Raw genomic sequence first — 27,574 nt, 5'->3', positions numbered from 1 at the left:
GGATAAGAATGTACTATGAGTCCCTGCTGAAATTCTATAGCTTTCTAATTCCAATTATTTTATTTAAAGACTGGGGTAAGACTGACTACATCTAACTTTTGATAGGTAATGTGGCCACATATATAGGTCTTTTCTGTGGCCAGTAGGATGACCCAACTTCTAGATAGCTAAATATTAGTCAAGATAAATCCCACCGAAACAGGGGAAAGAGGGAAAACTCAAGACATTTACTTTTTAAGCTTTTTCATATATTCTAATCTTTCAGTGCAAGAATTTTTACCAATTTCTATTACCAAAAAGAACAATGTAAACTCATGCTTATCCAAAACTTCAATTGAGATTTCTCAAACCATTTTGCTTCATATGTATTACTTCAAAGATATTACTTAAGAACTCACAGAGAACTCCCTTGAATTCTTGAATTGAATCTGCCCTTTTACTGATCAGAATCAAAGCTTTCTAAAGAGAACAAGCCCAAACTTGGCAGTAATAGCAAGTTCACAAACAGCAGAACCAATGCATGCATCACACATCACACCCATTGCCTGTACCCTTCTTCCATCTGCCAGTTGGTGGAACTTACTAACTATACCAAAACTCATGGGATGTTAACAACTATCACAAAGCAGTACTCTACCATCAAAACTGATCATAATGACAGATTTATAATTGTCACAGAAAAAATATTAAATCAGTAGTTCAAGTAACCTTGTAGAGCAGTACCAAGCTGGTTTTACCATGGTTTTCAGTGGAGGTAACCCATTTTGACACAACAAAACCTTAATGAATTAGACACATATGAAGATTTTCAACCATCTAGAGGAGAATTACTCCTGATAAATTATTATCCAAACATTCAAAATTAGCTGAGTATACAGTTGAAAAAAAAAAACCAAACCCACAAAACTTCCTCAAGCGCCTCAACTACTATTTATAATTCCTTTTCTCAACTATTAAGAGAACATACAACAAAAAGTGATTACATATGGGGCGCAGAGTCACTAGTTCAACAACTGAACATTAAAACCAGATTTTGAAATAATATGAATTAGTTTCTGGAATTAAATCAAGGAACATTCTGTAAAATGTTACTAGTTAATTTATTTACAGCTTATTTAGTCTGTCTAGCTTGCATATTCATATGCACATGTGAACTTCAAAAAAACTGAGAACAGAAGGAAAAAGATGCAACAATCTGTTCCTTCAAAAATTCTAGCCAGCTTGACAGTACGGAAATTAGGTCCAGTAAGGATGACATGATTACCAATTATCAAAGCATCTGATACAATGTCCCAGAGGCACACTCAGTAAATTTTCATGTGCCTCAGTGAGTCTCACTATCCAAGCAATAGAGTCTACTTGCTTCATATTTTTAAGCCATTACTCCTCAGTCCTGTTCTACTACCTAGATAACCGATTTTTCTTGTACAACAATCAAGATACAGAGACAACAACTTAAAACACTGAGTTTCCAACTGTGATTCTCTCCACCTCTGCTGGTGGAAGGTATCCACAAGGAAAGTATGGTTTAAAACCACTCTTACAAGTTTAAAATTATGAGTAGCTGATGAGTTATTATCCAAGTCTGGTACAGAACAACCAATGCTTTTCTGTAATTTCACAAACCTGTCATAGGACTATCTGACATGACAAGAATCCCTTCATTACCCTCGTTAACAAAAACTAAGATTTAGCTTCATTAAGACTTTTTTTCCAATTCAAAGTGTCTGAAGTGCACTGTTTCCCAACTGTGTTTCACTGCATGATGTGTCCTAACAATAAAACTGTCATTTGGACCTCTCTAGTTACACCATTTCTTTCTGTCAGGCAGAATTCCTGCCAACAAGAGCCAAAAAGCTACTGAATCTTTCCAGCTGACCACCTGTTAATACAAAGGAACCCAGAACCCAGTCGTTAATACACGACTTTTACACTGAAAACATACTTCCTGTTTCCAACTGGTAAGTGAATTTCCTCACTTTTATTATTACTGCTGCACACTGTGCTTTGCTTTTTTCTTTTTTTAATGATCTTTCCCACAAACTCGGCTCCAAAATTTAGTTCAACAGCAACTGTTTCAACAAAAACAATTCCTTATCTTGATCTCATACCCCAGGCTGATTTAAAAATTCCGTTTACAAACACCAACCTGATGGCCTGATAGCCCAAATTAGTTTTGGAAAGGTAATTCTCTTCTTTTTAACAGTGCAAGATTAAACTAATCTTTATCTGGTTTTCCTCCAATTTTTAATCACTTGCAGCTTTTTGTTTTCTACCATTCCCCTAATAAATCAGTTTTTTTAAAGGAAAAAAAAAAAAAGCACAAACAAAAGCAAAACAAAAAGACCACCAGACAACTTTTAATCTAAGATTTGCATATATGCTTTTTGGCATACAAAGATGTTAAAGTTTGAAAGAAAACTCCTGCATTAATTCTTCCCTCAAGGAAAGAATTTATGGTCCTCCCACCCTATTCCCATTAAGCTCTCTTTTCTTCCTAGCGTGCTTTCTTCTTGTGTTTATATTTTAAGCTCCTCAACAAAGAGTAACAGACCACTTCTCCAGTGATTCTACTTCTGAAAGAGATATGATGTTCCTGCCTGCTTTAACAGGAAACTGCGCAGAAGGAAACGGGAAGTCCTCCCCACTTATACTTCCTAGTATAAAACATACCACCTGATAATAGCCAAGCTATAGTTTTTTCAGTGTTTAACTAACTCTAACCATAAGTGTTTTTCCTAGTAACAATCATAGTCAGTTACATCTCCATTTAATTTTTTTTCATGTTTAACTCACTATTTTCTAAAACACTTCTGTTGTCAGAAATATTATCACAGTAAATAATGCCAAGTCTTTTTCATCTCGGTATAGTAGAAAACATTAATTATTCCCATCTTACAAATAGGAAGATTTGGATACAGACGCATGAAATTATTTGTCCAAATATCACAGCGCGCATTAGTAGCAGCACTGGAGAAACAGCATCCCAAGACTTCCTGTTCAGGAATCTACCTACTCAGATGCACTCCCTGAACTATTTTTTCACATTTAATCCAGAAAAACTTGCAACTTGCATATTTCATATGTAGCAGTTCTGAATACAAGGAATTTAGAAGTAAAGTAATTACCAAAGGGAAAAACCCACAAAAAATATTTTTATTTTAATTCTTTTCTGTGATGCCAGAATTCAAGTATTCATAAGAAAACAAAACACTGGCATTTAAACACTGTGTTTTGAAACAGAGTGTAGCAAAAGTTAAATAAATCACAAAAATAACAGAAGCAGTTACTGAAAAAAGTCTTTGACATTTGAAACATACTTGAAAATTGCTTGAAGCTATAGATATAGAATCATAGAAACATAGAATTGTCTAAGTTGGAATGGACCTTTCAGATCATTGAGTCCAACCATCAACCTAACACTGGCAAAAACCATCACTAAACCAGATCACTAAGCACTAGGTCTACCTGTCTTCTAAATACCTCCAGGGATGACAATTCTACCACTTCCCTGGGCAGCCTGTTCCAAGGCTTGATAACCCTTTTGGTGTAAAAAATTTTTCCTAGTATCTAATTGAAACCTCCCCTGCCACAACTTGAGGCTGTTTCCTCTTGTCCTATTGCCTATTTCTTGGGAGAAGAAACCAACCCCCAGCTCACTACAACCTCTTTTCAGGTAGTTGTAGAGAGTGATAAGGTCTCCCCCCTCAGCCTCCTTTTTTCCACGCTAAACAACACCAGCTCCTTCAGAGGCTCCTCATAAGACAAAAAAGAAAATACCTTAGAGTTTTAGTCAATTTTTTTGGCTTTTGTTTCCATGACAGATCTCCAGCTCTTATCCTATACTCAAATTTGGGACAAACTAATTCTAAATCATGCACATGCTTAAGTGTGTGTGCTGTCATGTTGGAACAGATTCACCTACGATTTTACTTGACTTTGTGATTAAACTGCATGAAATACTTCTCTCTATATGTCCATCTATACAGAAACAGTATAAGACAAGACAGATTTTATGAAAGCTGAAGGATTATACATCACCAAGTACTAAAACTTCAATTACACCATCTGTCAAAACTTGTTCTACTCACATGACAGATCTCAGGAGTACAAGGCTATTTGAAAGGAGATAGGTAAAATAACTACTTTTTTTTTCCAATCAGGCTGCTCAAGCTAATCTCTGTTTTCATTTACTGACTTCAACACTTAACTCAACTTGTAACCTCTCCTTACCCAACATTCATTACTGAAAGCAACAGAAAGTAAGGAATTATTATTATCTCACCTCATCTTTATCTGCCTCTTCATCCACTTCATATAAATGAACTGGAAGCTTCTCCGGTTTTGTCCCTTTACTATGAAAGAAAAAAAATTTCTAAAATACTAGACATTTTGTGATGAGTTACATATTTCACAGCTGCAAAAATGAAGATGTTATTTTCTTGACTGAAGAGGAAAGTAAAAGCGTGTATTTTTCACAAAATGTATTTCTTAGCCAGCAATTTTCCTAAACTGCGCATCTGGCCACAGCCTTTCCTTTTTTCTGCTTGTCACTTATGTGTACCTGGAGAGAACCAAATGCTTTCTCATTCACTGCACTCCTAATATCTTAGGAGCAAGAATTCACACCTGTAGCCATTGTTTCCTTTTAGGACAATGCGTTTATTTAAACTCCTATTAAATAGAGTGGTTTCTGTTCAGGGCAAGTAAAAACCAGCTACTGACTTTTACAAAACCTGTGAATATAACAGAACTTTTCACAGCAAAGCAGTGTTATTTCTTAACTGATGCATGCAGAAGAGTATGTAGGGGAGACATAGATCTTCCAGATTTGTGGGATTCAGAGTATTCATCCACTCAGATATTGAAGAAGTTGGAAAAGATTTCTCTAGCAGATGGTTTAGCAAGTCTGTAATACGTGTGGACTGGGCTTTTGCTTTGAATCATCCTGTGAAAATCTGTGATAGTTCAAACACTCGCTCTAACCATCTCACTTAGGTTCTATTCCCTAAGCTCCTAAAGAGAGTTCCAAATGCTGCCTTTGAAGATACAAAAACAGGATATCACCATTTTAGTTTCATCTAAACATTAGCCTGTTTTAGTTACAATACTTACATTCACATTGTTAATGATATAATTTCTTGTTTTGACCTGCCTATTCATAAGGCAGTGTTATTACAGGATCTTTCCAAAAAACAGTTTAACAAGACTTTTTACCTTCAAGTTCATCAATACAAATTTAATCCAAGAAATCTTTATAATCTCTACTGACTATTAAATATTGATATGTCATATTTCAAGTTACAGAAATTTATTTGTACATGTAATATGTAATAAATACATTTATATTAAATACAGTTAGAGTTCCTTCACAAATTCAAAATCTTTATTATATCACTAGATAACATAACATACTTACTTTGGAAGCTGTCGAAACTCTCCTGAGTAATCTTCATATCTATAGTTAACAACATGCCAGTCTGAATTGTAGGTTTTGATGCACTGTTTCAATGAAAACCAAATATCAATATTAATTGGAAGAGGATTAAGAGCATACCCTAGGCACACAAACAAAAAAACCCTTAAGATATGGCTGTTTATGAACTACTATGATTACATGTCAGTCTCTAAAAATTCTGTTCATATCCTTTCCTTGGCAACTACAGTCTACTGCAATACAGCTTTTCGCAACAAGTGATATGTTTCAATAGGATGTTATCATCTGCTAGATGTGTATCTTATAAAACCAGAAAATGGTGAATACACTCAGCATCTGGATTAACCATCTTTAGTTATCTGAAAAGTTACAGCAGCATTTTGCTGCAGCTGAAAACCTGACTTTACAGAACTCAGCATAAAAATATAGATGCATTCTTAAAACCGAATATTCAATTTTGTACATACATATACTGAGAAACTAAAAACATCTTTTCCTTAAATTTAGACTTCTAGTGCAATTAAACTAATATTTGAACTACACGCTTCCAGCTCTTGAAAAGCAATTATCTGATTAAGCTCTGGACTAGATCACAGGAAACACTGTTTTACTCCACCCATATTGCTACAACATAAAAGTACTGATTTATCTAGGCTTTGACCAAAGTAACATAAAACCGACAAAATCTGCTGCCAGCAACCATACAGTACAAAATTTTATATGTTACATGAATAGACTTATATGTACACAAACATAGCACCTAATAATTCAAAAATAGTTTTTTTACACTTCAAAATACAAAGTTGTTTCTGCAGGAACTCATTAAACTTTATGAATTACCTATAACACTCCTCCCTCCTTGTCTACTTTCTTTGAACTTATCTTAGAGAGGTTTAGTTTGGGAATTAAGGATACATATCACTCTGGAGAAAACACTTTGGGGGTTGAGGTAGATTCAGCTACGTTGAGCTCCTTCAGTTTTCTTGGAATTACAACAGATGTTTATTTGTTTCAGATGTAAAATATCAGCTTAAAGTATATCAGTAGAAAACCAGTAGATAACATAAAAAAGACAGAAGTTCTAAACCTTCAGTTGCTAAAAGGCTTCAACAAGACACTGAGTGAAATGCAACATTCTAGTCAGAACCAAGGGAATGCCAATGTAAGCAAGTAGTTATGAGAAACCTTAGGGTGAAGATGTTTCTTCTACATATAGCATACAAACTGAGCAGTCATAATGAATTTTGGCCTCTACAAGCATTACAGTTATGAATACCTCTGTTCCAGCAAACTGTACAAGATTACTATGCACAAACCAAGAATGATGGGTGTGAAACACTTTATCAGGAAAAACAAGTCACAATGATTCACTCAGATTTACTGTTGTTCCTGACATTATGTATGGAAATCACCCATGTTCACCTGGGAAATCCAAAAGTATAAGGAAGGTGAGGGAGAAGCATTTGCAAAAGCCAATCACACAAACAAAATAATTCAAAGCTATCCTGTAACCTTCTTTTCCAGCCACCAATGGAAAAAAGTACTAGTTTTTCCAGGAAATTTTCCCTTGAACTCATTGACAAGTAAATGGCAATAAATATTTAATATTTTTTTTAGGACTTTATTCCCTGTTTTATAAACGGCAAATGAAGCAGAAGAAAAAAAATTCAGGTATAATATTGCTATTACACGGAGCCACATGCAATTCCAATATTACCTCAGTTACAAACAAGCTTTGAGCTTCCTTCTCCGCATTTTCAGGAACTGTTGAACGAATGTATCGACTCTGCCGTTTCAATAACGCTGTCTGATAAACAACAAAAAAACAACAAATGAAACTGGCAATTAAAGGAAAGATGACACATTATGGAAATGCTCGGTTATATAAGTAAGACAGAAGCTCAGCAGAAAACACCCTGTGAATACACTGTTTCAGAATAGCCAATTAATGAGAATTTACCTTCATTCAAAGGTTAGCAACATGTTCCTTCTTTCACAGGAAGGGCAAGATTGGAATCAGTAAGAAACAGACGCCATAGAAAAGTGTTTTCCGCTATATTTTGTTAACATGGGCAAGAAAATACTAGTAAAAATAATTCCACCAGGACAACATAACCCCAATATTTTGAAGATATTAAGGTAGTGTTAATACTGCATATAAAAACTATTACTCATGAAAAGTAACAGACCCACACCAAAATAAGAAGAGTAGTTTAACTGTAGGTTTCAGCTGGCACAAAAAAAGAAAGAGAAAAGAAAAAAAAAGAGATTTGCTCTGTTAAACTGAAGGTTTAGAAAGAAGGCCTGGATCACTGAAGTAAACATTTCAGCCCATCAAGTAAGAACTTATTCCTTTCCTATGCCGGAGTTCAGAGAATCATAAAAAGACTGTCAGAGAGCAGGAAATCTCTTTGTGACCATGAAATTCTGCTTCTCGGACAAACACTGAAGTAAGCCCTAGGGTACTTCAAATTTGTAAGTGTCAAAGATCAAAATCTTCTGGACCACAAATGAAATAAACTATGCAGCAACAGAAATTATTCTGCACTATGTGGGAAAGAATCTGAGAGATGGACAAGAGAGCTTGCATAGCCTGGACCTGGAAAGCGGTTGTGATTCCTCACCTGTGTTAGCTATACTCCACACATTGCAGCACCAGGAAGGATCAGAGAAAAACGTGAAAGGAAAAAACTCCACATATTAACAGTAATAATTTGGTAGCATATAATTTCTATAATTATGCAGGTAAGCAATGCTTTTTAAAAAAATTATTATTATTTTAAAAATCCCAGAGACAAAGGTGGCACCTTTCCAGGCACTTTTCATGGGAAAGCCATGAACTCATGAATCAAGTCTTACCACTATAATGGAACTTGGTAAAACTGAAGTAGCGGTACATACTTCTAGAACACCTGCTGCTGTTATCCTGCTACACAATTATCAATGCGACAGTAAGGGTTTTTCCTAGTCTTTCACATATAAGAAGTAGTATACTGTAGCAAGATCAGTGACAAAATAGAAGAATTTAATTTGTCAGCTTTGTCCGTATTAGTAACTGTCTTAATGCATGCTGCCTCCTTCTCAGCTCATCCATCAGCTGCAGTATTTTATTTAGCTGATATATTAGAGGAAAGGACTACAATAGATGTAGGTGAGAGACAGAAACCAGCCAACACACAACATTCCTCAAGTCCATTTGACCTGTCTTCAGACATGTCCATTTTGATTTTTTATTCCTTTTGCCTTTCTCCCTCCTGTATTTTTAAATGAGTGTTTTACATTTTTCTCCCCTCTTTGGAGGCGTCCAAGCAGTTTTTGTTATCTCATAAGGTTCTCTTCCTGTCCTGTACATTTGACAATGCCCACCTAGTGACAGTACTCTTATTCTATGCAAGTCTCAGATGCTACAGTGAACAGAGAAAGTACAAAATACTGCTGCTGACATGACATACTCACTGCCAATACCTGTTTTAAAAATTATTTTTGCCTCTTCACACACTCATTCCAGTGTTGGCTGTTGAATATAAGCTAGTAAACCTTTCCTCCCGAACCACTGCCTCCTCCACATCCCTTTAGGATGCTTGAAATTATGGTTATTAACAGTTGATTATTCAAAATATTGAGAAAGGAATAAAAAAAAAAGCCACAACAGTGTACAAGTGTACATATATAACCAATGTCCTATTTAAAAAGTCCTATATCTTGCTGGCAAAACAGAGACTATGTAAAAAGCAGGAAAAAGAAGGAGAAAAGTACAGGGTTTCAATTCCATAGTCTTATAGATAATCTTACAGAGGCAAATGCTCAGAAGCAGTGACAAAAATTGTTTCAAGAGTCAGCAAGCTGTATGTTAGATCATGTCTTTAAAGCTAATACATTCCAGAAGAGCCTTATCAGTTGTACGGGCAGTGTCAGAAGCTGCATCATTTCCAAATTAAACTAAAGCCTTGATTTAGAGTAGTTGGTTAAAGACTCAAGGAAAAACAAGAAATAGATTTTAAAAGAAAAAAGCTGTAGTGAAATTTCAAAATAAGTTATTGTATTCTGACCAGCTTACTTTCTGCTCTCTAAAATGAGGATGTTGGTTGAACATTTTTTTTTGCCTTTTTCCTTCTACTCAAGATGTGCCTTCTTGTAGAATGACCTGGGTTCATTTTTATTTCTGCAAAGTTGGCATAATATCTATTTTCAGAGGTACTTAACTCATACTAAGCAGAAGTCAAGAGCTTTAAGAGAAAGTGTGCTAAATCCTTATGGTTCAAAACCATAACTAACAAAAGTGAAACAATGTGTAAGCTAGGCACCAAACTGCCTTCAAAACAACAGTGGGATGACTTTGTAACGGCATCTTTAATTTAGGTAGGAATGTACCCCCACTATATTTGTTACAAGGAAACTTACCTTGTATTGGGAAAAATATTTCCTAAAAGGATGGAATAGCACTCAGAAGTTAGGTATTTTGAAACAAAAGCATTTAGATACATTGTCTTATTGCAAAGCAATCATTAGTATAGTTTTGGGTTAAGATTTCTTTTAATAATTTATCTGCTATGCAGTTAACATAAACATCACCACTTTTGCAGTCATTGAGCATATGATTTTCATGTGACCCATGAAGGTGGTCTGTTTTAAACTTATGCTATTTAGTTACGAAGCCATTTCATTATTAAGTGAATTACTGAAATTCAGGTGATTTGGAATAATTATCCACAAAATTGGATACAAGAGTACCCAATGGATAGTCATTCAAGGTTATGAATGAGAAGACTCATCTCAGCAAGAGTTTAGAAGAGGTATAGCCTTGAACGACTGACAGCATTGTAATTGAAAGTAGCAAGAATGTTAACAGATGTTCCAATGAGTGGTGGGAAAGTGGTTCTATCATCTTAATTAAACAAACACATTATATGGGGACCACAATGAAAATAAAACAATGAGAAAATATCAGCTAGAAATGAACAAAGTACAAAGGTACTGAAAGTTTAGACAGCCCAATTACTAAGAATGAAAGCAAACTCAGTGATGTTAACAGTAAAAAGGATCTCCAAACACAACATGACTGCTCCTATAAATTCCATGAGAACAAGTTAGGGGATAACCTGATTAGTGAATTCAGTGCAGAAACTTGAGCCTGCGAAAAGCAACTGAAACAATCTTGAGATGGTAAATTTTAAAATGACCCAATATGTGAAGTGAAAGTTGCTGATAAAGAGCTCTTCTGGAAACTAGCGAAAAGTGAATCTCGCTATTATTTGGATACGATGACATCAAGAAAAATGTAGAAGCTCAAAAGAAAGAAAAAAAATTACAAACCTACTTATTTGGATTTGAAGATCAGCACAAAGCAGGACAAAAATCATGCTTTTCTGAAAAGTAAATGAGCTGCTACCAAACACACATAAAAGGAGGTAAAATAGGATTCTTAACTTCAACTAATCAAGTTTAGGATGATGGGAAATGGATTTAAGTGGAAATATGGAAAAGTTCTGGTAACTAGATCAGTTGGCTGAAGAAGAATCCTTCAATCTTTATGAGTTTTCTCAGAGTAAAGCATTTTCTGCTCCATCCTTGCTCAAATATTTCTTTGGTAGTGGTTTGAACTTAGAGCTACTTCTGACAGCATGTTTGGAGAACAGTCATAGTTGAACAGAAAAAAGCGACTTACTGGCTTGTTGGTTGGCTTTTTTTTTTTTCTTTTTTCTTCCCCCTTTCCCTCACTAGGCAAATAATTTTATCATGAAAAAGCAAGCAAGCTATATGTTGTCCAAAGAAGCTATCTGCTGTAAAAGCTTTCTTTTCCAATACGGACTGATAATTCATATCAGCTCTCCTTTAATATTTAGCTTCTCTGATCTGGTAAGATTTACAAACTGAATGTGGCATTGACCATGACATTAAAACATATGTTACAAAAATCTTGCCTTTGAATTTCTGCAAATATTATTACTAGTTATAGGAAAAAAAAAAAAAACCCACTGAATTAAATTACATTTCGGTTACCTAACTATATTACCTGAAAAAAGGTCATCCAAATTATGCACAAACATTTGTCTGCAATTTCTCCCCAAATAATTTCAACTTTAGCACATACTCAATAGTGTTATCAATCTGCCTCTTTAAAACTATGTAACTTCTTTGTAATCTACCAAAAATTGTAGCAGTGTTATCTAGTGCTGAAAAGTAAGTATTTTCTGTGCTGTTTTAAGTGCTAGTTTTTAGGCCAAGCTGGTAACAAAATAACCTTACTCTTAATGTCTTTCTAAATTATCAGGGCTTGGCTTCCTTTTTAGGCAAGTGTTTTTTAGATTGTAATCAGTTTAATCTAAGCATGAGGAAAAACTTTGTAAAAATAAAAACTAAATGCTCTATGAGGAAATGGCTTAAACAGGTTTTTAGACAATGGTAGGAGTTTCCACCTATAAACTGTTCTAAGTGTGTATACAGGTAGTTCTAAATACTGCAGCTCACTATTTTAAACTCCTCTTGTAGGGGATGAGGGCAGAATCAAACATTTGAGCCAAGGCTTACCCAGGAGCTGCCCATACATTGTGTGACAGCAACAAATTAGAAAAAAAGGAATTAAAAAAAATAATATGTGTAGCAGAACAGCAAATACAGATAATATGCCACTATTTAAATTATTCAAATTATATTGGCAACCGTATCAAGACTAACGGTTTCAAAACCGTAAATATGATTATGGGAAACTGCACGAGGTTAAGAAGTTTAACCTGCAAAATAATAAATAAGCACATAAGGGATTGCTGTTCTCTGACTCGGTAGTATTTTCTTTATACATTGAACGACAGATTTAAATGCATTGTGTTGTTGAAAACAAGCCAGATAGATCAAAGTGGTATTGGATAGTCATGTCTACAATAAAAATATTTGGAGTAAGTTTGTACCAGCAAATCCTACAAGGAAATAAAAGTTTGATAGTATAATAATACAGTTTGATAGTACAAACCAGTCTTCCTATAAATCAAGTATAAAATGAGACTCTGCCAAAGACTATATAGGGGAAACTCAGAAAATGTATTCAGATATTACACTGCTGAGGGATAAAGAAACAGGAAATCTGACTATGTTCCAAACTTGTGACTACCTGAAGAAAAGCCTCTGATCTAACACACACTTTAATGACTGCCTCAATGAAAATCTGACCATAGAATCCAAAGAAAGCATAACAAAAGGCATTACAGTTCTTGAACAAAATTCAGTCATTCCCTCTAAAGGACCAGAGTAAGACCTATGCTCTAGCTTCAGTCATATAGGCCTGAGGTTAAGAATTGCAGAAAAGGCCACTTGAAACAACAGTTAAACACTTCAGATATCCCCCAGACTGCTCAAACAAAATGCCTGAGGATATTCTTGATAGGTTTGTTTCCTCTCCATTGATAATTCAGAGCTGTTCACCAGAATGACCTCTGGTAATTGAACTAATCAATTAGATAAGAGTACACTTGGCAGAAGTACCCTTGATTCCTCTTGATCTGCGATACTGAAAAGTCACACTGTAGAAGAGGATCCAGCTGATAAAGCCCACACAAGCTTTTCAGTCCCAAACCCAATACCTGGTGCAGGGCATCATCACGAGTGGTCTAGCATTTGACCACTAGTAGCATTAGATAATGTTTATAGGCAGTATTACTTCGTTTTGTAAGAAGTCTTACTTGCAGTCCTTCAAAACTTTCACATGTGGGTGAGAACACATGAAGCGCAAACTACTCTCTGTAGCTTGCTAAAAAGAAAATTTTTAGCTCAGAGTGGGAAGGCTACAAGCAGAGTTATTCATGTAAGAATCAGTGACAATCAAGCATGTAGACTATATTGAAAAGAGGCCATGTGCACTCATGTAAATACTTTAATATGCTAAAGAGAATTAATGAAAAACTCAACATGTGTAATTTATGGGACTTTATATGCCCTTCTATAGAAATATACCAAATCACCACCAACTTTCCCCATGATAAACACAAACTTAGCTTCAACTACCTGGCTCAATAAAGCACTTAGCTTTTCAGGTAGGTTTTTGCAGAACAATTCTGAGGTATTCAACTATGATACAGTCCCCAGAAGCAGTTAATTTACAGACAGTTCAGGTGTCTGCATACTTTTCAAATATAAGTAGACATTTTGAATGCAGGTATGGGCATGTGTGAGAGACTTTCCTCACTATTTACACCAACACCAGTCTCTTAAGATGTTTGGTGGTTATCCTAACTGGATCTACACTAAGATTTTTAAAAGTGTTATTTAAATAATTTAAATTTATTTAATGAACACAGTTGTCTTATAGAAACATATCAAGATGATCACAAATCTTGGTAAAGTATGGCTTAATCAAGTCAGAGCCCTGTTATGCACAGGGTATTTTGCCAAAACCCAATTTTGGCTGCTCATGTGCAGCTGAGAGTAACAGTTTTCACTTGAACAGGTTCATGCCTTTTACTGTTAAGGAGGAGGCAGGGAGGAGAACAAAACCAAACCCAAATCAGTTTAAGAATTAAAGCATGACAAAAAGCAGGTGCTTTTTTTGAACAAATATGATGTTTTCCTACATCAGAAAGGGGGTAAATATCTAAAAATGACTGATCACCTATTTCAAAAGGCAGTAAAATTGCAGAGTTGCAGAAGTAGACCTTATAATCTAAAGAAATTGTGCTATTTCTTCTCCTGTAATCTGACAGAATAAATTGAGCAGCATAAAGGGACTCATGGCAAAGATTTTTAAATTTTTTTTGTAGTTAAAGAGAGTTAAAAACAAAGAACTGGGAAGTTATAATCTCATGACTACTACTGCTAAAAATCTGTCTTTAAAAAAAAAAACAAAAAAAAACAAAAAAAAAAAAACACAAACAAAAGGGAGGGACGATTAAATTACCTGAAAGTCATCATAAGGGAACAGTAGCATCTCACGTAAAGCATCATTCAATATCTGTGTTTTCCTCTGAACGATGACATTTTCATAGTCTATTGGTTCTATGAGCTTTGGTTTTGCCTAGGGAAAGAGAAAAAAAAAGGAAAACAAATTCAGGTATATTGAGGAAAAATTACAATTGTTGACTCATGTTAAGAAGTTACTCTTTAAAAAATTGGCAGAATGAGATTTCACCTACATCAAAACTTACAGTATTCACAATGCAGACTTTATGTTGTGCTATACCACGTAGACAAGTGCACTGATAATTACAGAGGCAAGCATGCTATTTGCCTCAGAAAGAAGAAATTGAACTATTTCACAAAACACACTAGGTCAGAGCTTATCAGAATAATCATGTATGATTATTATAATCCCATTGCAAGAAATATTATAAAGAAATTACTAGTCTCTTATGTTCATGATTATCTTTGCTTAATACTGCCCAGCAAGCTCTGATCTGGCTTTAGCAGGGATTAAAACAACCTTAGCTCAAAGCAAAGACTGAGCTTCATTTTAATTTAGTAGTAACCTGCAGCAGGAGTAGGCTAATTGACATTCCTCCTTCTCTACATTTTTTTCAAAATTCCCATAGGCCATCTCCTTCCTCTTAATTGTCTGAGTGGCTTTCTTCAGTTATTATGCATTGATTCAACATTTAAATCCTATACCGCTGTTGAGACATTACAGCTGGCTGTGCACAATCAGACAGAGAAAAACCTTCCCCGCACCAAGCATTCTGTTAAGTCCTCAGATGGCAAATCAGGTTTAGAGAGAGCTCTCAATGAAGCAGCACTGCCTTAGAGTGTGCAAACTAATGCGAAACTGGAGTTATAATCTAGCTTGCACTTTCTGCAACTAAAATTGCGCATCACAGTATCAGACACAACACCACCATTTTTTTATTTTTTTTTTTCAATTGGCAATTATAAGAGACTTTCCAATTGAGATCAATTGTACTAACTTCAAAGTAAGGTACATTAAACATAAGAATATCAGCAAGTCCAGCTTATACCATTATTACAGCTAATCAGACAAGATGAGACTTACACGTATTTTTGCATAACATATGTTAATAAACTTTCAAATTCCAGCTGTACTACACAAAAGAGATAACTTTATGTCTAGAAGTAACTGCTATTAATCATTAGTATATCAATAATATTCCTGAGAAACCATACAGGTGTTTTCTTCATCCAAAAGTGAATCAAATAATGTATTTTTTTAAGGAATTAGGAAAGCTTTAGTCAGAGAAAATTACCAAGGTTTTCAGGTTTAGTTCATAGGCTACTCAAATGTTACTCGAGATCCCCTCATATCTACCACACGGTAGTTTTAATATTAAGCAAAATACAAGAACATAACAGAGCATAACAGCTGAAAAGGCCAAAGAAGCAAAATCTGAAAAATAAATCCACCAGAAAATGACGAACAAAACATAGCTTCATCACCAAAAACAGTTACCATTTACAATCACACTGGAAGAATTTATTAAAATTTTATAAGCTATATAACAGCATGCTCAGTACAGCCCAATACAGCTAGGAGACACAGTGGAAAATTACTACGTTGAGCTTGCCTTGTTTCTCCTCAGAGATGGAGAACAGCTGTTTGGTTCACTGTATATTGTAACCCAACACATTTTGAGAGCTTAGCACCTGAACCACAGCTGCTGCTACATCTTCTCCTCTCATTCATGAACAGGGTTTATCACAAAGCCAAGAATTAACACCAGTGTCCATGAGAAAAGGCTTAAGCCTTTCGTGCTGAAGTGGTTGGACCATCTTGACTCAGCTCAGAAAAGTATAAGAGAAGCATGTAAAAGAAAAGGTGACATTTTCTCTAACATACGACTTCTACAAAATATTTTGATTGCAGGAAAACTTTCTGTTAAGTCTGACTGAATATTCAGACTGCTGCAATGAATCCCAAACTACTGAAATGGTGCGCTCCAAGCTTCCTTAGTACTCAGAAGGCTAGATGCACCTTCTTCACCCAACTATTTCACACATTTCCTTGATGCAAGCTCTACCAAATTACTCTTTCACAAAATTTCATGTTGAACATTCCCACTGTGCCAGATTGTCATAACAAGTTCTGATTCCAAAGAAATTCCTGTAACTTCTCCTACACTCTCCAACTCTTCACCAAGGCAGTAACTGCCCAGTATAAATTTGCTTCCTTAGGCATACGAGACAGGGATAACATGGAGTATGAAGAGGCCCTCCAACTTTACTGCTCTTTAAATGAAGTACATTTACATTTGAAGTAAATTTACTTTTACAAATGAAGCTTTCATTCAGAAAGCAAGACAGCCTTTACTCGCCTTTCTCCCACTTTCAACTTAAGTAACAGGTCCTCTCTGCCTACCCAGGCAAGCAAGATGCTCACCTGTCAATCACTGAGCTTGAGCTCTTGTGCAGTATATTCTTACATTAAAACAAGGTTTAGAGACTATTACTACAGTACTATAGCCAGGTCAGTCCATTTGGTCAAGGAGGCCTTTACCCGGTGACCATTCCTTCTGAAGAGTATGTCATGAGAAACGATACACAATGTGTTGCAGTGACAGATTGATATGAGTGTGGTGCAGGATGACTGATCTTTAGGAGAAACAAAAAAAAATACTCAAAATTAAATTGAGTCTAAGAAATGAGCAGGGGAGAAAGACCATTTGAGTTGTGTATACAATCAGTCTCTTCTGTTAGCTAAAGATTTGGCTTCACAATTGGCTTCAATTAATTGAAAGGAGGGCTGACACTAGAAGGACACTCTCTCTCGTGGCACATTCATAAGCCTTCTCACACTAGTACCAACAACCAAACAGTTGTTTTTTGAGACAGATTAGGAGTGATCTGGCTTTAGAGGGTTCCTCCCAACCAGTGAGGTTTCAGGCAGACTGGGTCTCTGAAATGCTGGTCAGATGGCTGTATAACCACTTGTGTCAATAGATGGGAGCTGATGGGACCCTTTCAGAGGCAGGAGAGATTCAGATTACTAAGCAGAACATGAAACTCCATCCTCATTAAATGCTGTTCCAAAAGCATTTTTGAATTCTGTTACTCAGCTTCAGTGCAGCTCACAATTTTTAAAATGTCTTTAAAAATATTAATTCAGGCTACATATTTTAATATACTTAAAATGCAATTTGGGAAGGCTTTTAAAGGAAAGAAGAAAGGTATACATGGTCAATATAGTCAGAAGGTTCACGTAGCAGGACATCTACTGTCTGAACTAGCAAGCAGATAGATCACAGCACCAATTCCACTAATTGGTAGCAAGGGACAGCTGTCACCTCAAACGAATAATGGATTTTTACATGGTGCTGCACATGATCAGCATTTTCATCTTTTCTCCCTGGTGCTGCGACCAGAGCTATGACCATCCTCCTGTTAATTCCCTTGGGAAGGCAACAGGTGAAGAGTGGAAGAAAGCTAGCTCTGTCTCCTCTCATTCTACCAAAAAATAGAGGAAAAGGATTACTTTTACAAGAAGCATAACTAAAATTATTTCAATATTTTGCACACACACGCAAATCACTTCTTTAGCACAGCCAATTCTAAAACCAAAGATGCATGTACTGCAGCTTCAGAAAGCATCCAATTCATTGCAAATGCATATCTCTACCCTATAGTCACAAAACAGGTCCACACAACCATAAAATTGATAAAAAAGAATCTTAAAAGAAAATGAGCTTTTTTTAAAGCTCACTGGAGCTGAGGTCCTGAATATACACCTCTCCTCTAAGTCAGTGGGACACAAAGATAGTGGTACCAGAAAACCACACCATCTTCCTATTTAATCATTAGAGTTCCTGATTTGCAGAAATATCATTTCTATAAAACTTCATGAAGAATTTGCTTCCCTAAGTTTCTCCAAAATGTTACTCACTTCTTTCTTAGTCATTTGTCAGATTCAAAAGGAAGAGGATGTTTTATCAGTTTGAACCAGATATGAAAAAAAAAAAAAAAAAAAAAAGAAAACAATAAACAGAACAGTGACATTGGCATTTAGCCAAATCTACAACACCACAAGGAAGCAGATTCTCTCTCAAGCTCTTCTTCCGAAAAAAAGATTTTCCGGTCTGTTATTTCATGTAATATAAAAGACAACAGTATTGCTGAATATGATTTATGGACCAGCTGACACAGATAAAACTCAGCCCAGTCAAAACTGCAAAAAATCAAGTTTACAGCCATTAAAAGTCAGTCTTTCAAACAAGGCTTAACTTTTCCTATTAATTTGCAACAAATATTTTTATTTCTGTAATCTAAGAAAATGCTAAGAGCATAGGGCTTCCAGGGGTCCAGCACTCATGCTAGCCAATGTGTGTATGTAGGAAGATAAAACAGCAGAGTATCTGCCACACCACTTTAATTTTTGCCAGTGTATTATAGGTATGGAAACTTATCAGAAATAAGAAGCATTTCAAAACAGCCATCATGACACCCGCCTGGTAATGACTTTAATCTGCCAGACTATGGTTTATATATTGGGACAAGCAGTGTCAAAAGCCATCAGATAAAAGGAATTTTAGGTTCAGAGTTCAATGATGGTCTACAATATATATTACAGAAAAAATAATAGAGTACATTTTTTCTTGCATGTTTAAATTGAGACAAATGTTGTCTTCCTCTTGCCTTCTCACAAAACAAAGGATGGTCAGGTTAAGCATGCTGAGTATTGCTAGCCTCATGCTACAGAACCTCTTTTACCTTATAAAAGCATATTTAGCACATACACCTGCAAATTAACAAGTCCCCATGAAGAGCAGAATGGAGCTACAAGCACTAGCAGGCAACACAGCATACAAGTTGATGAGTATATGATTTTACATATTTCTCAACATTGTCTTGAGAGAAGCCACTTTGGACAAATAATGAGATTATTTAATACTAAACATGGGTAAGAGCTCCCTGTATCTTATTGGCCCATGACTACAATAAACTCAAAATAAATTGCCCAGGTTGCATTATTTTTTTTAATCGACTTAAAAATCCATTCAAAAAACTGTATGTATCCTAGAGCATATTCTTAAATATTACATTTCTCATTATCCCCTTTCTTAGGTACGGTTAACTTTGTGATGTAAACTTTGAGGCAGTGGGAGGGAATAAGCTGCCACAGGTTTATGTGAAAAACTACCACTATGCATATATTTAAGCAACAATATGCTTTCATTGACAAATCCAAAACTTTTAAATCTCTAGGTCTTGAAAGAATGAAATGCATTGTCACCCGTTCTCACATAAACAGATCAGAAGTGCTTACTGGGGCTACAGACACAGATTGAACCATATAAAGAGCAGACAGTTATACAGGCTTTTTTACACAATGTTTCTTTAAAAAACTATTATTTATTTATTTACTTATTTATTTATTGTCAGGTTAACCTGAAATCCTGAAAATTCTTGTTCTATTGTTCACCCAAGTCTTCAGGGGGCTGTAACAGAAGAGAATACGGGCTTCCAGAACTCAGTGAACACAGACTAAATTACAAAGCACTGTGCTCCTATAAATAAGAGGTCATTTAAACACATGGTCCATTTAAACACAAGAACACTTTTCAGAGCTCAAACATTTTGACAAGATCTTCTGTATTGGCAGTATTTACCTCACATTGTTAATATGGATGCAGTTCCAGTTGTTTAATTTCTAGCCTTCTCTGCAATTTGCTTTGCCTTCAGACATAAAATAAGCATGTTGTGTTCTATAAAGTTCTCTTATCATCACAAAAACTTCTAACACTAGAATCACTTGGGCAATGCTTTCTCTGCTGGACAGAAGAGCTTGAGTATCTTACGTTTCATACGCCAGTGTGTTTCCAAGAAGAAAAATGGCCTCCAGAAGTTCTAACTTCCCAGAAACATCATCCGATTTGATAAGCAGTTACTACTTCTGACTATTAAAGTGCATGTGTGCTAATTTGGTAAGTTCCACAACAGCTAGCACAATAGCAGTTCATCCCAAGTAAGGTTTTGAGGCACCACCCGGAAAATCTAAATGCTTTTTCCATGGGCTCTTCTTGCTTGTTAACCTCAAAAGCAAACTTATGACACAATATAATTAAAATCACAGAAAAACGAGAGAAAATACCTACTAACGTACTGGCACTGAAAACAGCAGATGACTCTTTTTGTGAACCTATACACCTATCCTGGGAAAGTTAATTTAGACACAGCACTGAATCAAATAACATTGCTTCAGCATCACATGGGAGGCTTAAAGTTACACTCAGTTCTCTCAATACTCTAGCGGACTCTCTGTGAACTAAGTTTAAAAGAATTAAATGAACACCACAAAAAGCTTATTTCTTCCTTGGAGTTCTGACAGCTGATTCTGTCTCATATTTATAAAGAATACTCTAAAACCTCAAGTGCTACATAAATCACATCAAAATTACCCATACAAAAGGAATACACCCACACTCAAAAGAATGTTTTAGGCAATAGTCGATGAGAAGTATTACTAGAATAAGGCAGAAGCCTCCTGTTCCAAATGCTTTTGAGTATTGCCATCTAATACAATTCTAAGGTTTCTAACCCAGAAAACAAGCAACATTATCAGTCTTATTTATTACCTTACTACACCCCATAGCAGTGAGAAAACACCTACTTTTACTGTGGCAGTAAAAATCTACTGCAACATCACAACTCAATGAAATAGAAACAGACCCAAATGTCGGTGTTAAATGAAACATAGCGCCCTACTTTTGCTTCGTGCCTAGCAGTACACTTTGTGCCAAGTGTCCTTGCACCATTTCATCTAGTTTTCCTCAATAAACTAGACAAAAGCAGAAGCAAAAAGGGATATTATAACATCTATAATTATATGCCATATATATGCTTGTCTATATATGTAACAGATTAAGACCAAAATAGCAACTGAAATGACAGCGAAGACATTTTTTACGTGACCTATGTGGAACCTAAATGTTCTTCCCTTGAAATATTGACCTTTGTTTTGAACACACCCACTTCATCGGAAAATGAAAAAAAAGGGAGAGCAAACACTGGAGCTATATTAATACATGAACATTAAATTAAGTAGTACCCGGAAAATTATAAGGATGTACTTCATAAATGGTTATAAGTAAACACAGTAATGTTTTATACTTTTTTTTTTTTTTAAAGTTAGTACATATGCTTGCTGATCAACTGCAGTACTCTAAGTAATCTGCAGAAACACTAATATCCTCTCCAAGTATTCATGGGGGAATAAAAACAGTTCTAAATAAAGTAAAACATTCCAAAGGCAGGAAAGCACACACAAGATTAGCTCATATTGTACTGATGAAAATCTGGACCAGAAATCAGAACACACCCATACAAAAAAACCCCACGTTTTACTAAGAACTGCTCTGAATAGAATGAAACTACAGAAAACAGTGTAAAGGAAAACAAAATTTGTCTTAACTAACACACATTTAAGTTTTCAGTTATATACAGTAACAATTCCCATATAGTTACAGATGTGTATTACTAAATATAGATAGCCAAAATGTTTTAGTTCAATTCTTAAATGCATAGCATGAAGTTCAAATAAGGGGGGAGACACCATAATTTGAGCATCATAGCTCCCACTAACTTCAACCACAGCCAAACAAATAAAGAGGAGATTGTCATCCTTTAATTCAGCAATTAAATATGAGATATTACTAAGTAAAATTGGAATTTTAGTAAGAACTATCAAAGACTTCCTTTCTACTGATATATAAGTTATTAGTTTAACAATCCTCCTCTGTTATTTGAAAAGGTTTATTGTCCTAGCTGGAGAGAGTTGGTGGATTCATTACAGCTTGCTTATTATGTTCTCTTGCTGTACTATTAAAATTCCAACAGAAGTAAGTGTGTAGCGATATATAAAAAACATGTTCTTATCTGATTACTTCCCCCGCATATAGAAATATTCCCCTTTCCCCCACTGGAAGCTACTTTAAACTTTCAGTTCCTAAATAACGTGCATTGAAGGCATTGGAAAATAGATCCTTTAACAGAAGTACACCTGAACTATTTAGACAGTTCTTAGAACATATAAGTAAAATTTAACCACTGCACATACAGTCTTTAGAGAGTTCAAATATATTTTAATTGAAAGATGTGCTGGGCATTTAAAAAACAGAGGTGCTACAACAGATTCTAAAGCATAAGTAGTTTTCAAGCTAGGTTCAAAGAGCTGTACAACTATGCTAGACAGAACAGACACTGAAAAGCAGCTAGTATGAAAACCAATTTCCAAAGTCACACTCAGGGAGAACCAAAGATTTGGTAAACCAGAACAGCAAAAATTAATTAAAAAGGCAGACAACACACAAAGAATCAAACCTCAATCTTAAACACACCTTCTTCACAAGTAAGAATGCTGGAACTTCTCATTAGCATCAGATTAAGCAGTTTTTCACTGTCAGTCAGAACTGGAATTATTAAAGGGAAGAGATAGCTTGTTTAATCAATTCTTACCAGCACTACCACAGGACTCTCCGCTTCTGCTTCACAAGGACCTGCATCCTTGGACTGCTGCGGAGACTCTATAACAAGCTCTTTCTTAGGATTTCTGTTTGTTCTTGCCTGCATTCTTTGATTGAAAATGAAAACAGCTGCAAAACCCTATGCTTTTTGGCATCAAAGTAATCAACATGCCAGTGATCCAGTGAAAACAATAGGTTTTCCACAGCACAAAGAGCAGAAAGTACAAACTAGTGTAACTTCTCAGCTGCAGTTTGCTAAATCTGTCATGGTGGGAACGCATGACAGACAAAGGCCAGCCCCTAAGCACGTTGTATTCCTCTGGAAAAAAAAAAAAAAAAAAAGGTGGATCCATTTTAATGCCTTAAGGTTATGAGTCAAACACAAAAGAGACTGTGCATTTCTAAAATGAGCACGTAAAACAGTTCAAGTCTTTCACAGCACTTCTAAGATCAAGGCTTCAATATTTTAAAATATTTTTGGTTTTGTTGTAAAATTTAGCCCCTTACTGACAACTGGGCCCCTTTAGAAGCATAAAACCCTAAGTGTTACTTTTTTTTTTTTTTTTTTTTTTACATTAATATCACTTACTCGGGTACTATCAATAACCAGCCACTAACCAAGTACATTCTCCAGGACCAATGCCCCAAACAGATAGTATGCTCTTTTTTAGGAGTAGGGAGGGGATGCTCTTTTAATCTTGGTGCTAAATCCACATTAAAAATTTACCTTAACATCAAATCATCTTTACAGTAAAAATCTTATATACTCTACAAACATATTAACTCAAAAATAAAATTAACCCCACACCACCACCCTTTATACCTTCAACTTTTAAGCACTTAACTCTCCAAATAAACTAACTTCAGTCTCCCTCAGCCTTTCCTTGCTTGAGCTCAATTTGGTCTTGTACATTATTAATGCTCTCAGCTTATTCCTCCCTCGTGCATTGTAGATATCCATCACTGATCATCTTCCAAGAAAAAAACCACTGAGAAGAAAACACAACAAAATCTTCACATGTTTTGATTGAAGTCACTTGAGAGAACCTCAGCTCTCCAGCCATGAACTGCTGCCTTTAGGTTCCATAGGATTTTCTCTTTGCTGACAATACAAGACACTTGGGGGTGGGTGGGTGGGTGTGTGTGTCTCCTTTGACTTCTGAACAGTTTTCAGAAGAGTCTCTTGGCCTTTTGATTCAAGGGTACACAGTGCTTGGTGGTTAGTATCTTTCATTCCTGTCCTTAACTGCCACATAAACTTCAGTCATGCTTCAACACTGCTTTTGTAATCCAATCTACTCTCCTACTATACTGCTACTTACAGACACTGTTGAGCGTACACACACTCGCAAAATAAGAGGCAGCAATTTTTACTGTGATCATACCTGTACAATTCTTTACTGTACTGCAAAGCAACTTTGCATGCAACCTAGTTGATAGTTTTGGTAATTTTGAAGGTTTGACTAACCAGCTCTCCCATGCAGTAGTTTTAGCATATGATTGTATGTTAAATTCCTCCTGAAAAAAGTAAACTGTGATGAGCAGTTTTCTCCAGGTTTTGAGAGGGGTATTTTGGTTTTCCCTTTGTTTCTTCTTAACACTAATGAGTTGCAACCTCCAAGTGCACAAACCTCAGTGGCTGTATTTACCAAACAAAAATATATCTGAGAGAAAATTCAACTCTTCAGAGAAGCACATCCCTATTTTAGACTCCCTGTCCAGTAGAACAGCCAGACAGCTGTGGAAACTAAGCCACCACCTTCATTCAATTCTCAATTCTGCTCCACTTCTTTGGACAGTTAATTATCTCACTTCAATATAACTGACATCCTAAATTTAACTTGACATGAATTTCTATCTATTTTCTAATAGAAGAGAAAGTCACCTTAATCCGCAGAAAGCAGATTGAGTTACGGAGAAGCTCAAATATCCTCTTTTATTGCTAGTATTTTTAAGAAGGCACAACTTCAGGCACAGGTTTCTTACCATTCAGACCTAGCGTAAGATGTTAATAAGCCTCTCTCTTTCCCTTCTCTCTGCTCTCACACCTGCATAAGATATTGTTATTGTAATTTCATGAAATTGAGTCTGACCAAGAGTTTGCCCATCCCATCCACAATGCAAGCACATTTCTAATGAGTGGACTGAAAGAAATTATATGTTTAACTATTAGTCAAGACAGTAACGATTTACAATAACAATGCTTCTGTCTTTTTCTCTAGGAAAAAGAAGTTCAACGCATTCACTTTTTAAGCAGTCTCTCTAATATATAGACACAGAACTCCAGAAAACAACACTCTACAAAGCTTCTTTAAGAGTTAAGAAGGAAACCAGCAGTTCAGTCAATTTTACAAAAACAGATCTTCCTGTGTAAATTAAGGTAGACAATAGTTCAAGAACATGCAGTTACACTTTACTTTTATTTTGCACCAGCCCTTTTTGTTTTCAGAAAACGGAAGTACAGAACAGCTTAGACTAAATTATACCATTACTTGAGGATGCAGCTGCCAAACAGGAATTTGTTTCATTGAGATGGGCTGCAATTATACTTAACTGCAACCAGAAATGCACAAGGCACTTGCAAACACTCACACTAATAAAGACTTTAAAATATTATACACTTTAAATAGTATTTCTTCTGGCCAATTTAGCAAAGGATTCTACTTTTAAACTACAACATTGTTTTATCCTGGCCTGGTGATTCTCTTGAATGCATCTTTAATATACTTTAATTTAGTATAAACGTGACCTTCTGTCCTCATAATTCTCCCTATTCTTCTCAAAACATGAAGGACAAAAAGAAGGCCAATAACCCAACATTTTCTTAACATTGGTTTAAAAATACAGAAGTTATTTTTTCCTACTGAATGGTTAATGTAACTTCTAGCTTGCATTTCATTAATGCACATATACCATTAGACGAGGTCCTTTTATTTAACAACAACAAAAGCGTGAAGCAGTACCTCCGGAGCTACATCCTGCATGAAACAGACCTTAATTGCTAAATTGATGTGCATTTCCAACATTTATTTTCTACTGAGGACTTAGTGATTATCTCAATAATTTAATTCACAGAAAAATACTTAGAAAAAAAAAAAAAAAGATATACTGCTTAGCCAGACACCCCACAGACAAAAAGATGTAAGTTAGTTTATTAAAGAGGTGTATTAAAAATTTTTACCAATAATACATTCAAAAAGCAAAAGATGCAAAACCGGCCTTTGACATGTGGAAAGTTTATCACCTTGTTACATGACCTGTAGTTTTAAACTATTTAACTGCAATTAAAAAAAAAAAAAAACCACACACCTCAATTTGTCATTATATCAGGGTTACCTGAATAAGAATCAACAGAGAATCCAGGAAAACAGTGCATGTAAAAAAGAATATCACTGTACAAGAGTTATTTGACTGCATTTCCAATATGGCTCCCAAAATTGCAGGAAATTACCAGCTAAATCAAGACCTATCTGCAAAATAACTCAGATTTTTATGGAAACAATGCATTTCATCTTTTTACAAACACAGTGGCTTGAAGGACTTCCCGTGGTACTTTTAACAACAGTACTTTTCATATTAGCTCCAATTGCCAAAAAGTTGTGTCTCTATTCTTGCATCATATACTGTTAAGGAATTACCTATGTATTTACAAAATTATATCGGTAAAAAAAGTTCTCAGTCTTCCCAGCGTACCTCTGTGATTCATCCAGCAAATTTGCTGCCCAAAAGACAAGTTCCCCACATACACACTCTTATTCCTTCAAATCACTTTTCACTCCAAGAGCTTGCTTTCCTAATGGATAATACCATATAATGAATAGATAAGTGATAGCAACAGAACAGGCGGCATCAGAGAATTTCCTCTGAACTTCCAGGGAAAAAAGGATGACTACCCAGCCTCACTGCAGGAACAGGTTAAAACCTGAGCAGTTCGGTTTAATGGCACTTCTTTTGCTCCAAGTCCCACTTACAACCTGCATCAAGATCACTGAACCGTGTTGAGTGGCCAATATGAGCATTCACTAAATCGACCAGCTATAATTGCAGCCATCAAACTTGTCTCTATTAGATGTTCTAGGGAAAGAACTGTTGCTTAACCTGTAGCAACCAGGGGGAGAAGGGGAGGAAGGAATAATCCTGCTGAAGGTTTGCATGTCCTGTATATGTGAAAACAGAAGGATTTGGCAACATCATTTACTAAAACCCTACATCTGTTCTCTACTCCTTTGTGGCTCTTTAAATTCCTGGCAACTCACAGCATCTATTAACAAATAACTTTCAAAAATTAGAAGGATGGATGACTGGAGGGATTTTGATGCTGTGTTTTGGGGTGGGTTGTTTTTTTTGTTTTGGTTGGCTGGTTTTTGGGTTGGGGTGGGTTTTTAGGGCAGTAGCTGATATGAAAATATGGACCCACTTTATCAGAATGACAAGCATCATTAAAAGCCGATACTTCTTGCTCTCATCTGTACTAGAAAGATATTCTAGCACTGACCTCCCACACTTGGCAGTCTGCCTTCCAGCTGTATTAAAGGCATAAAATTTCACGTCAGTGGAAGATTCCGTGTTACAGTTATACATATCTTAATACTGCCAAAAGTTGGGCACTTTCTTAAGTGACCAAGTTATGTACTTGCCCTGGAAGAATATATTCACATTATATATATTCAAGTACAAGAGATAGGCTCAGACAGCTGATAACAGATGGAATACAGCATGCAATTCACCTGCCGATTCCTTGTCATACACA

The 27,574-nt window shown here is 35.7% G+C and overlaps 1 protein-coding gene across 9 annotated transcripts in view; it reads right to left on the bottom strand.

Annotated features, from left to right (window-relative positions):
* DOCK9 (dedicator of cytokinesis 9) overlaps positions 1 to 27,574 on the bottom strand; it is a 124,190-nt gene that overhangs the window by 72,638 nt on the left and 23,978 nt on the right. For 5 of the 9 annotated variants that reach the window (XM_074160668.1, XM_074160659.1, XM_074160683.1 and 2 more), the window contains exons 2-5: positions 14,322 to 14,438; positions 7,155 to 7,244; positions 5,420 to 5,502; positions 4,286 to 4,355 (exon numbers count right to left, since the gene is read on the bottom strand). In XM_074160668.1, the coding sequence (XP_074016769.1) occupies positions 4,286 to 4,355; positions 5,420 to 5,502; positions 7,155 to 7,244; positions 14,322 to 14,438 (360 nt within the window). Of the gene's footprint in view, positions 1 to 4,285; positions 4,356 to 5,419; positions 5,503 to 7,154; positions 7,245 to 14,321; positions 14,439 to 22,816; positions 23,093 to 27,574 lie in introns of those variants that run through there. The other 4 variants (XM_074160640.1, XM_074160651.1, XM_074160691.1 and 1 more) reach the window with 1 other exon arrangement.

The sequence above is a fragment of the Numenius arquata genome, chromosome 1 (assembly GCF_964106895.1).
Source record: "Numenius arquata chromosome 1, bNumArq3.hap1.1, whole genome shotgun sequence".
Taxonomy (NCBI): domain Eukaryota; kingdom Metazoa; phylum Chordata; class Aves; order Charadriiformes; family Scolopacidae; genus Numenius; species Numenius arquata.
This window is presented reverse-complemented; position numbering and strand designations above follow the sequence as displayed.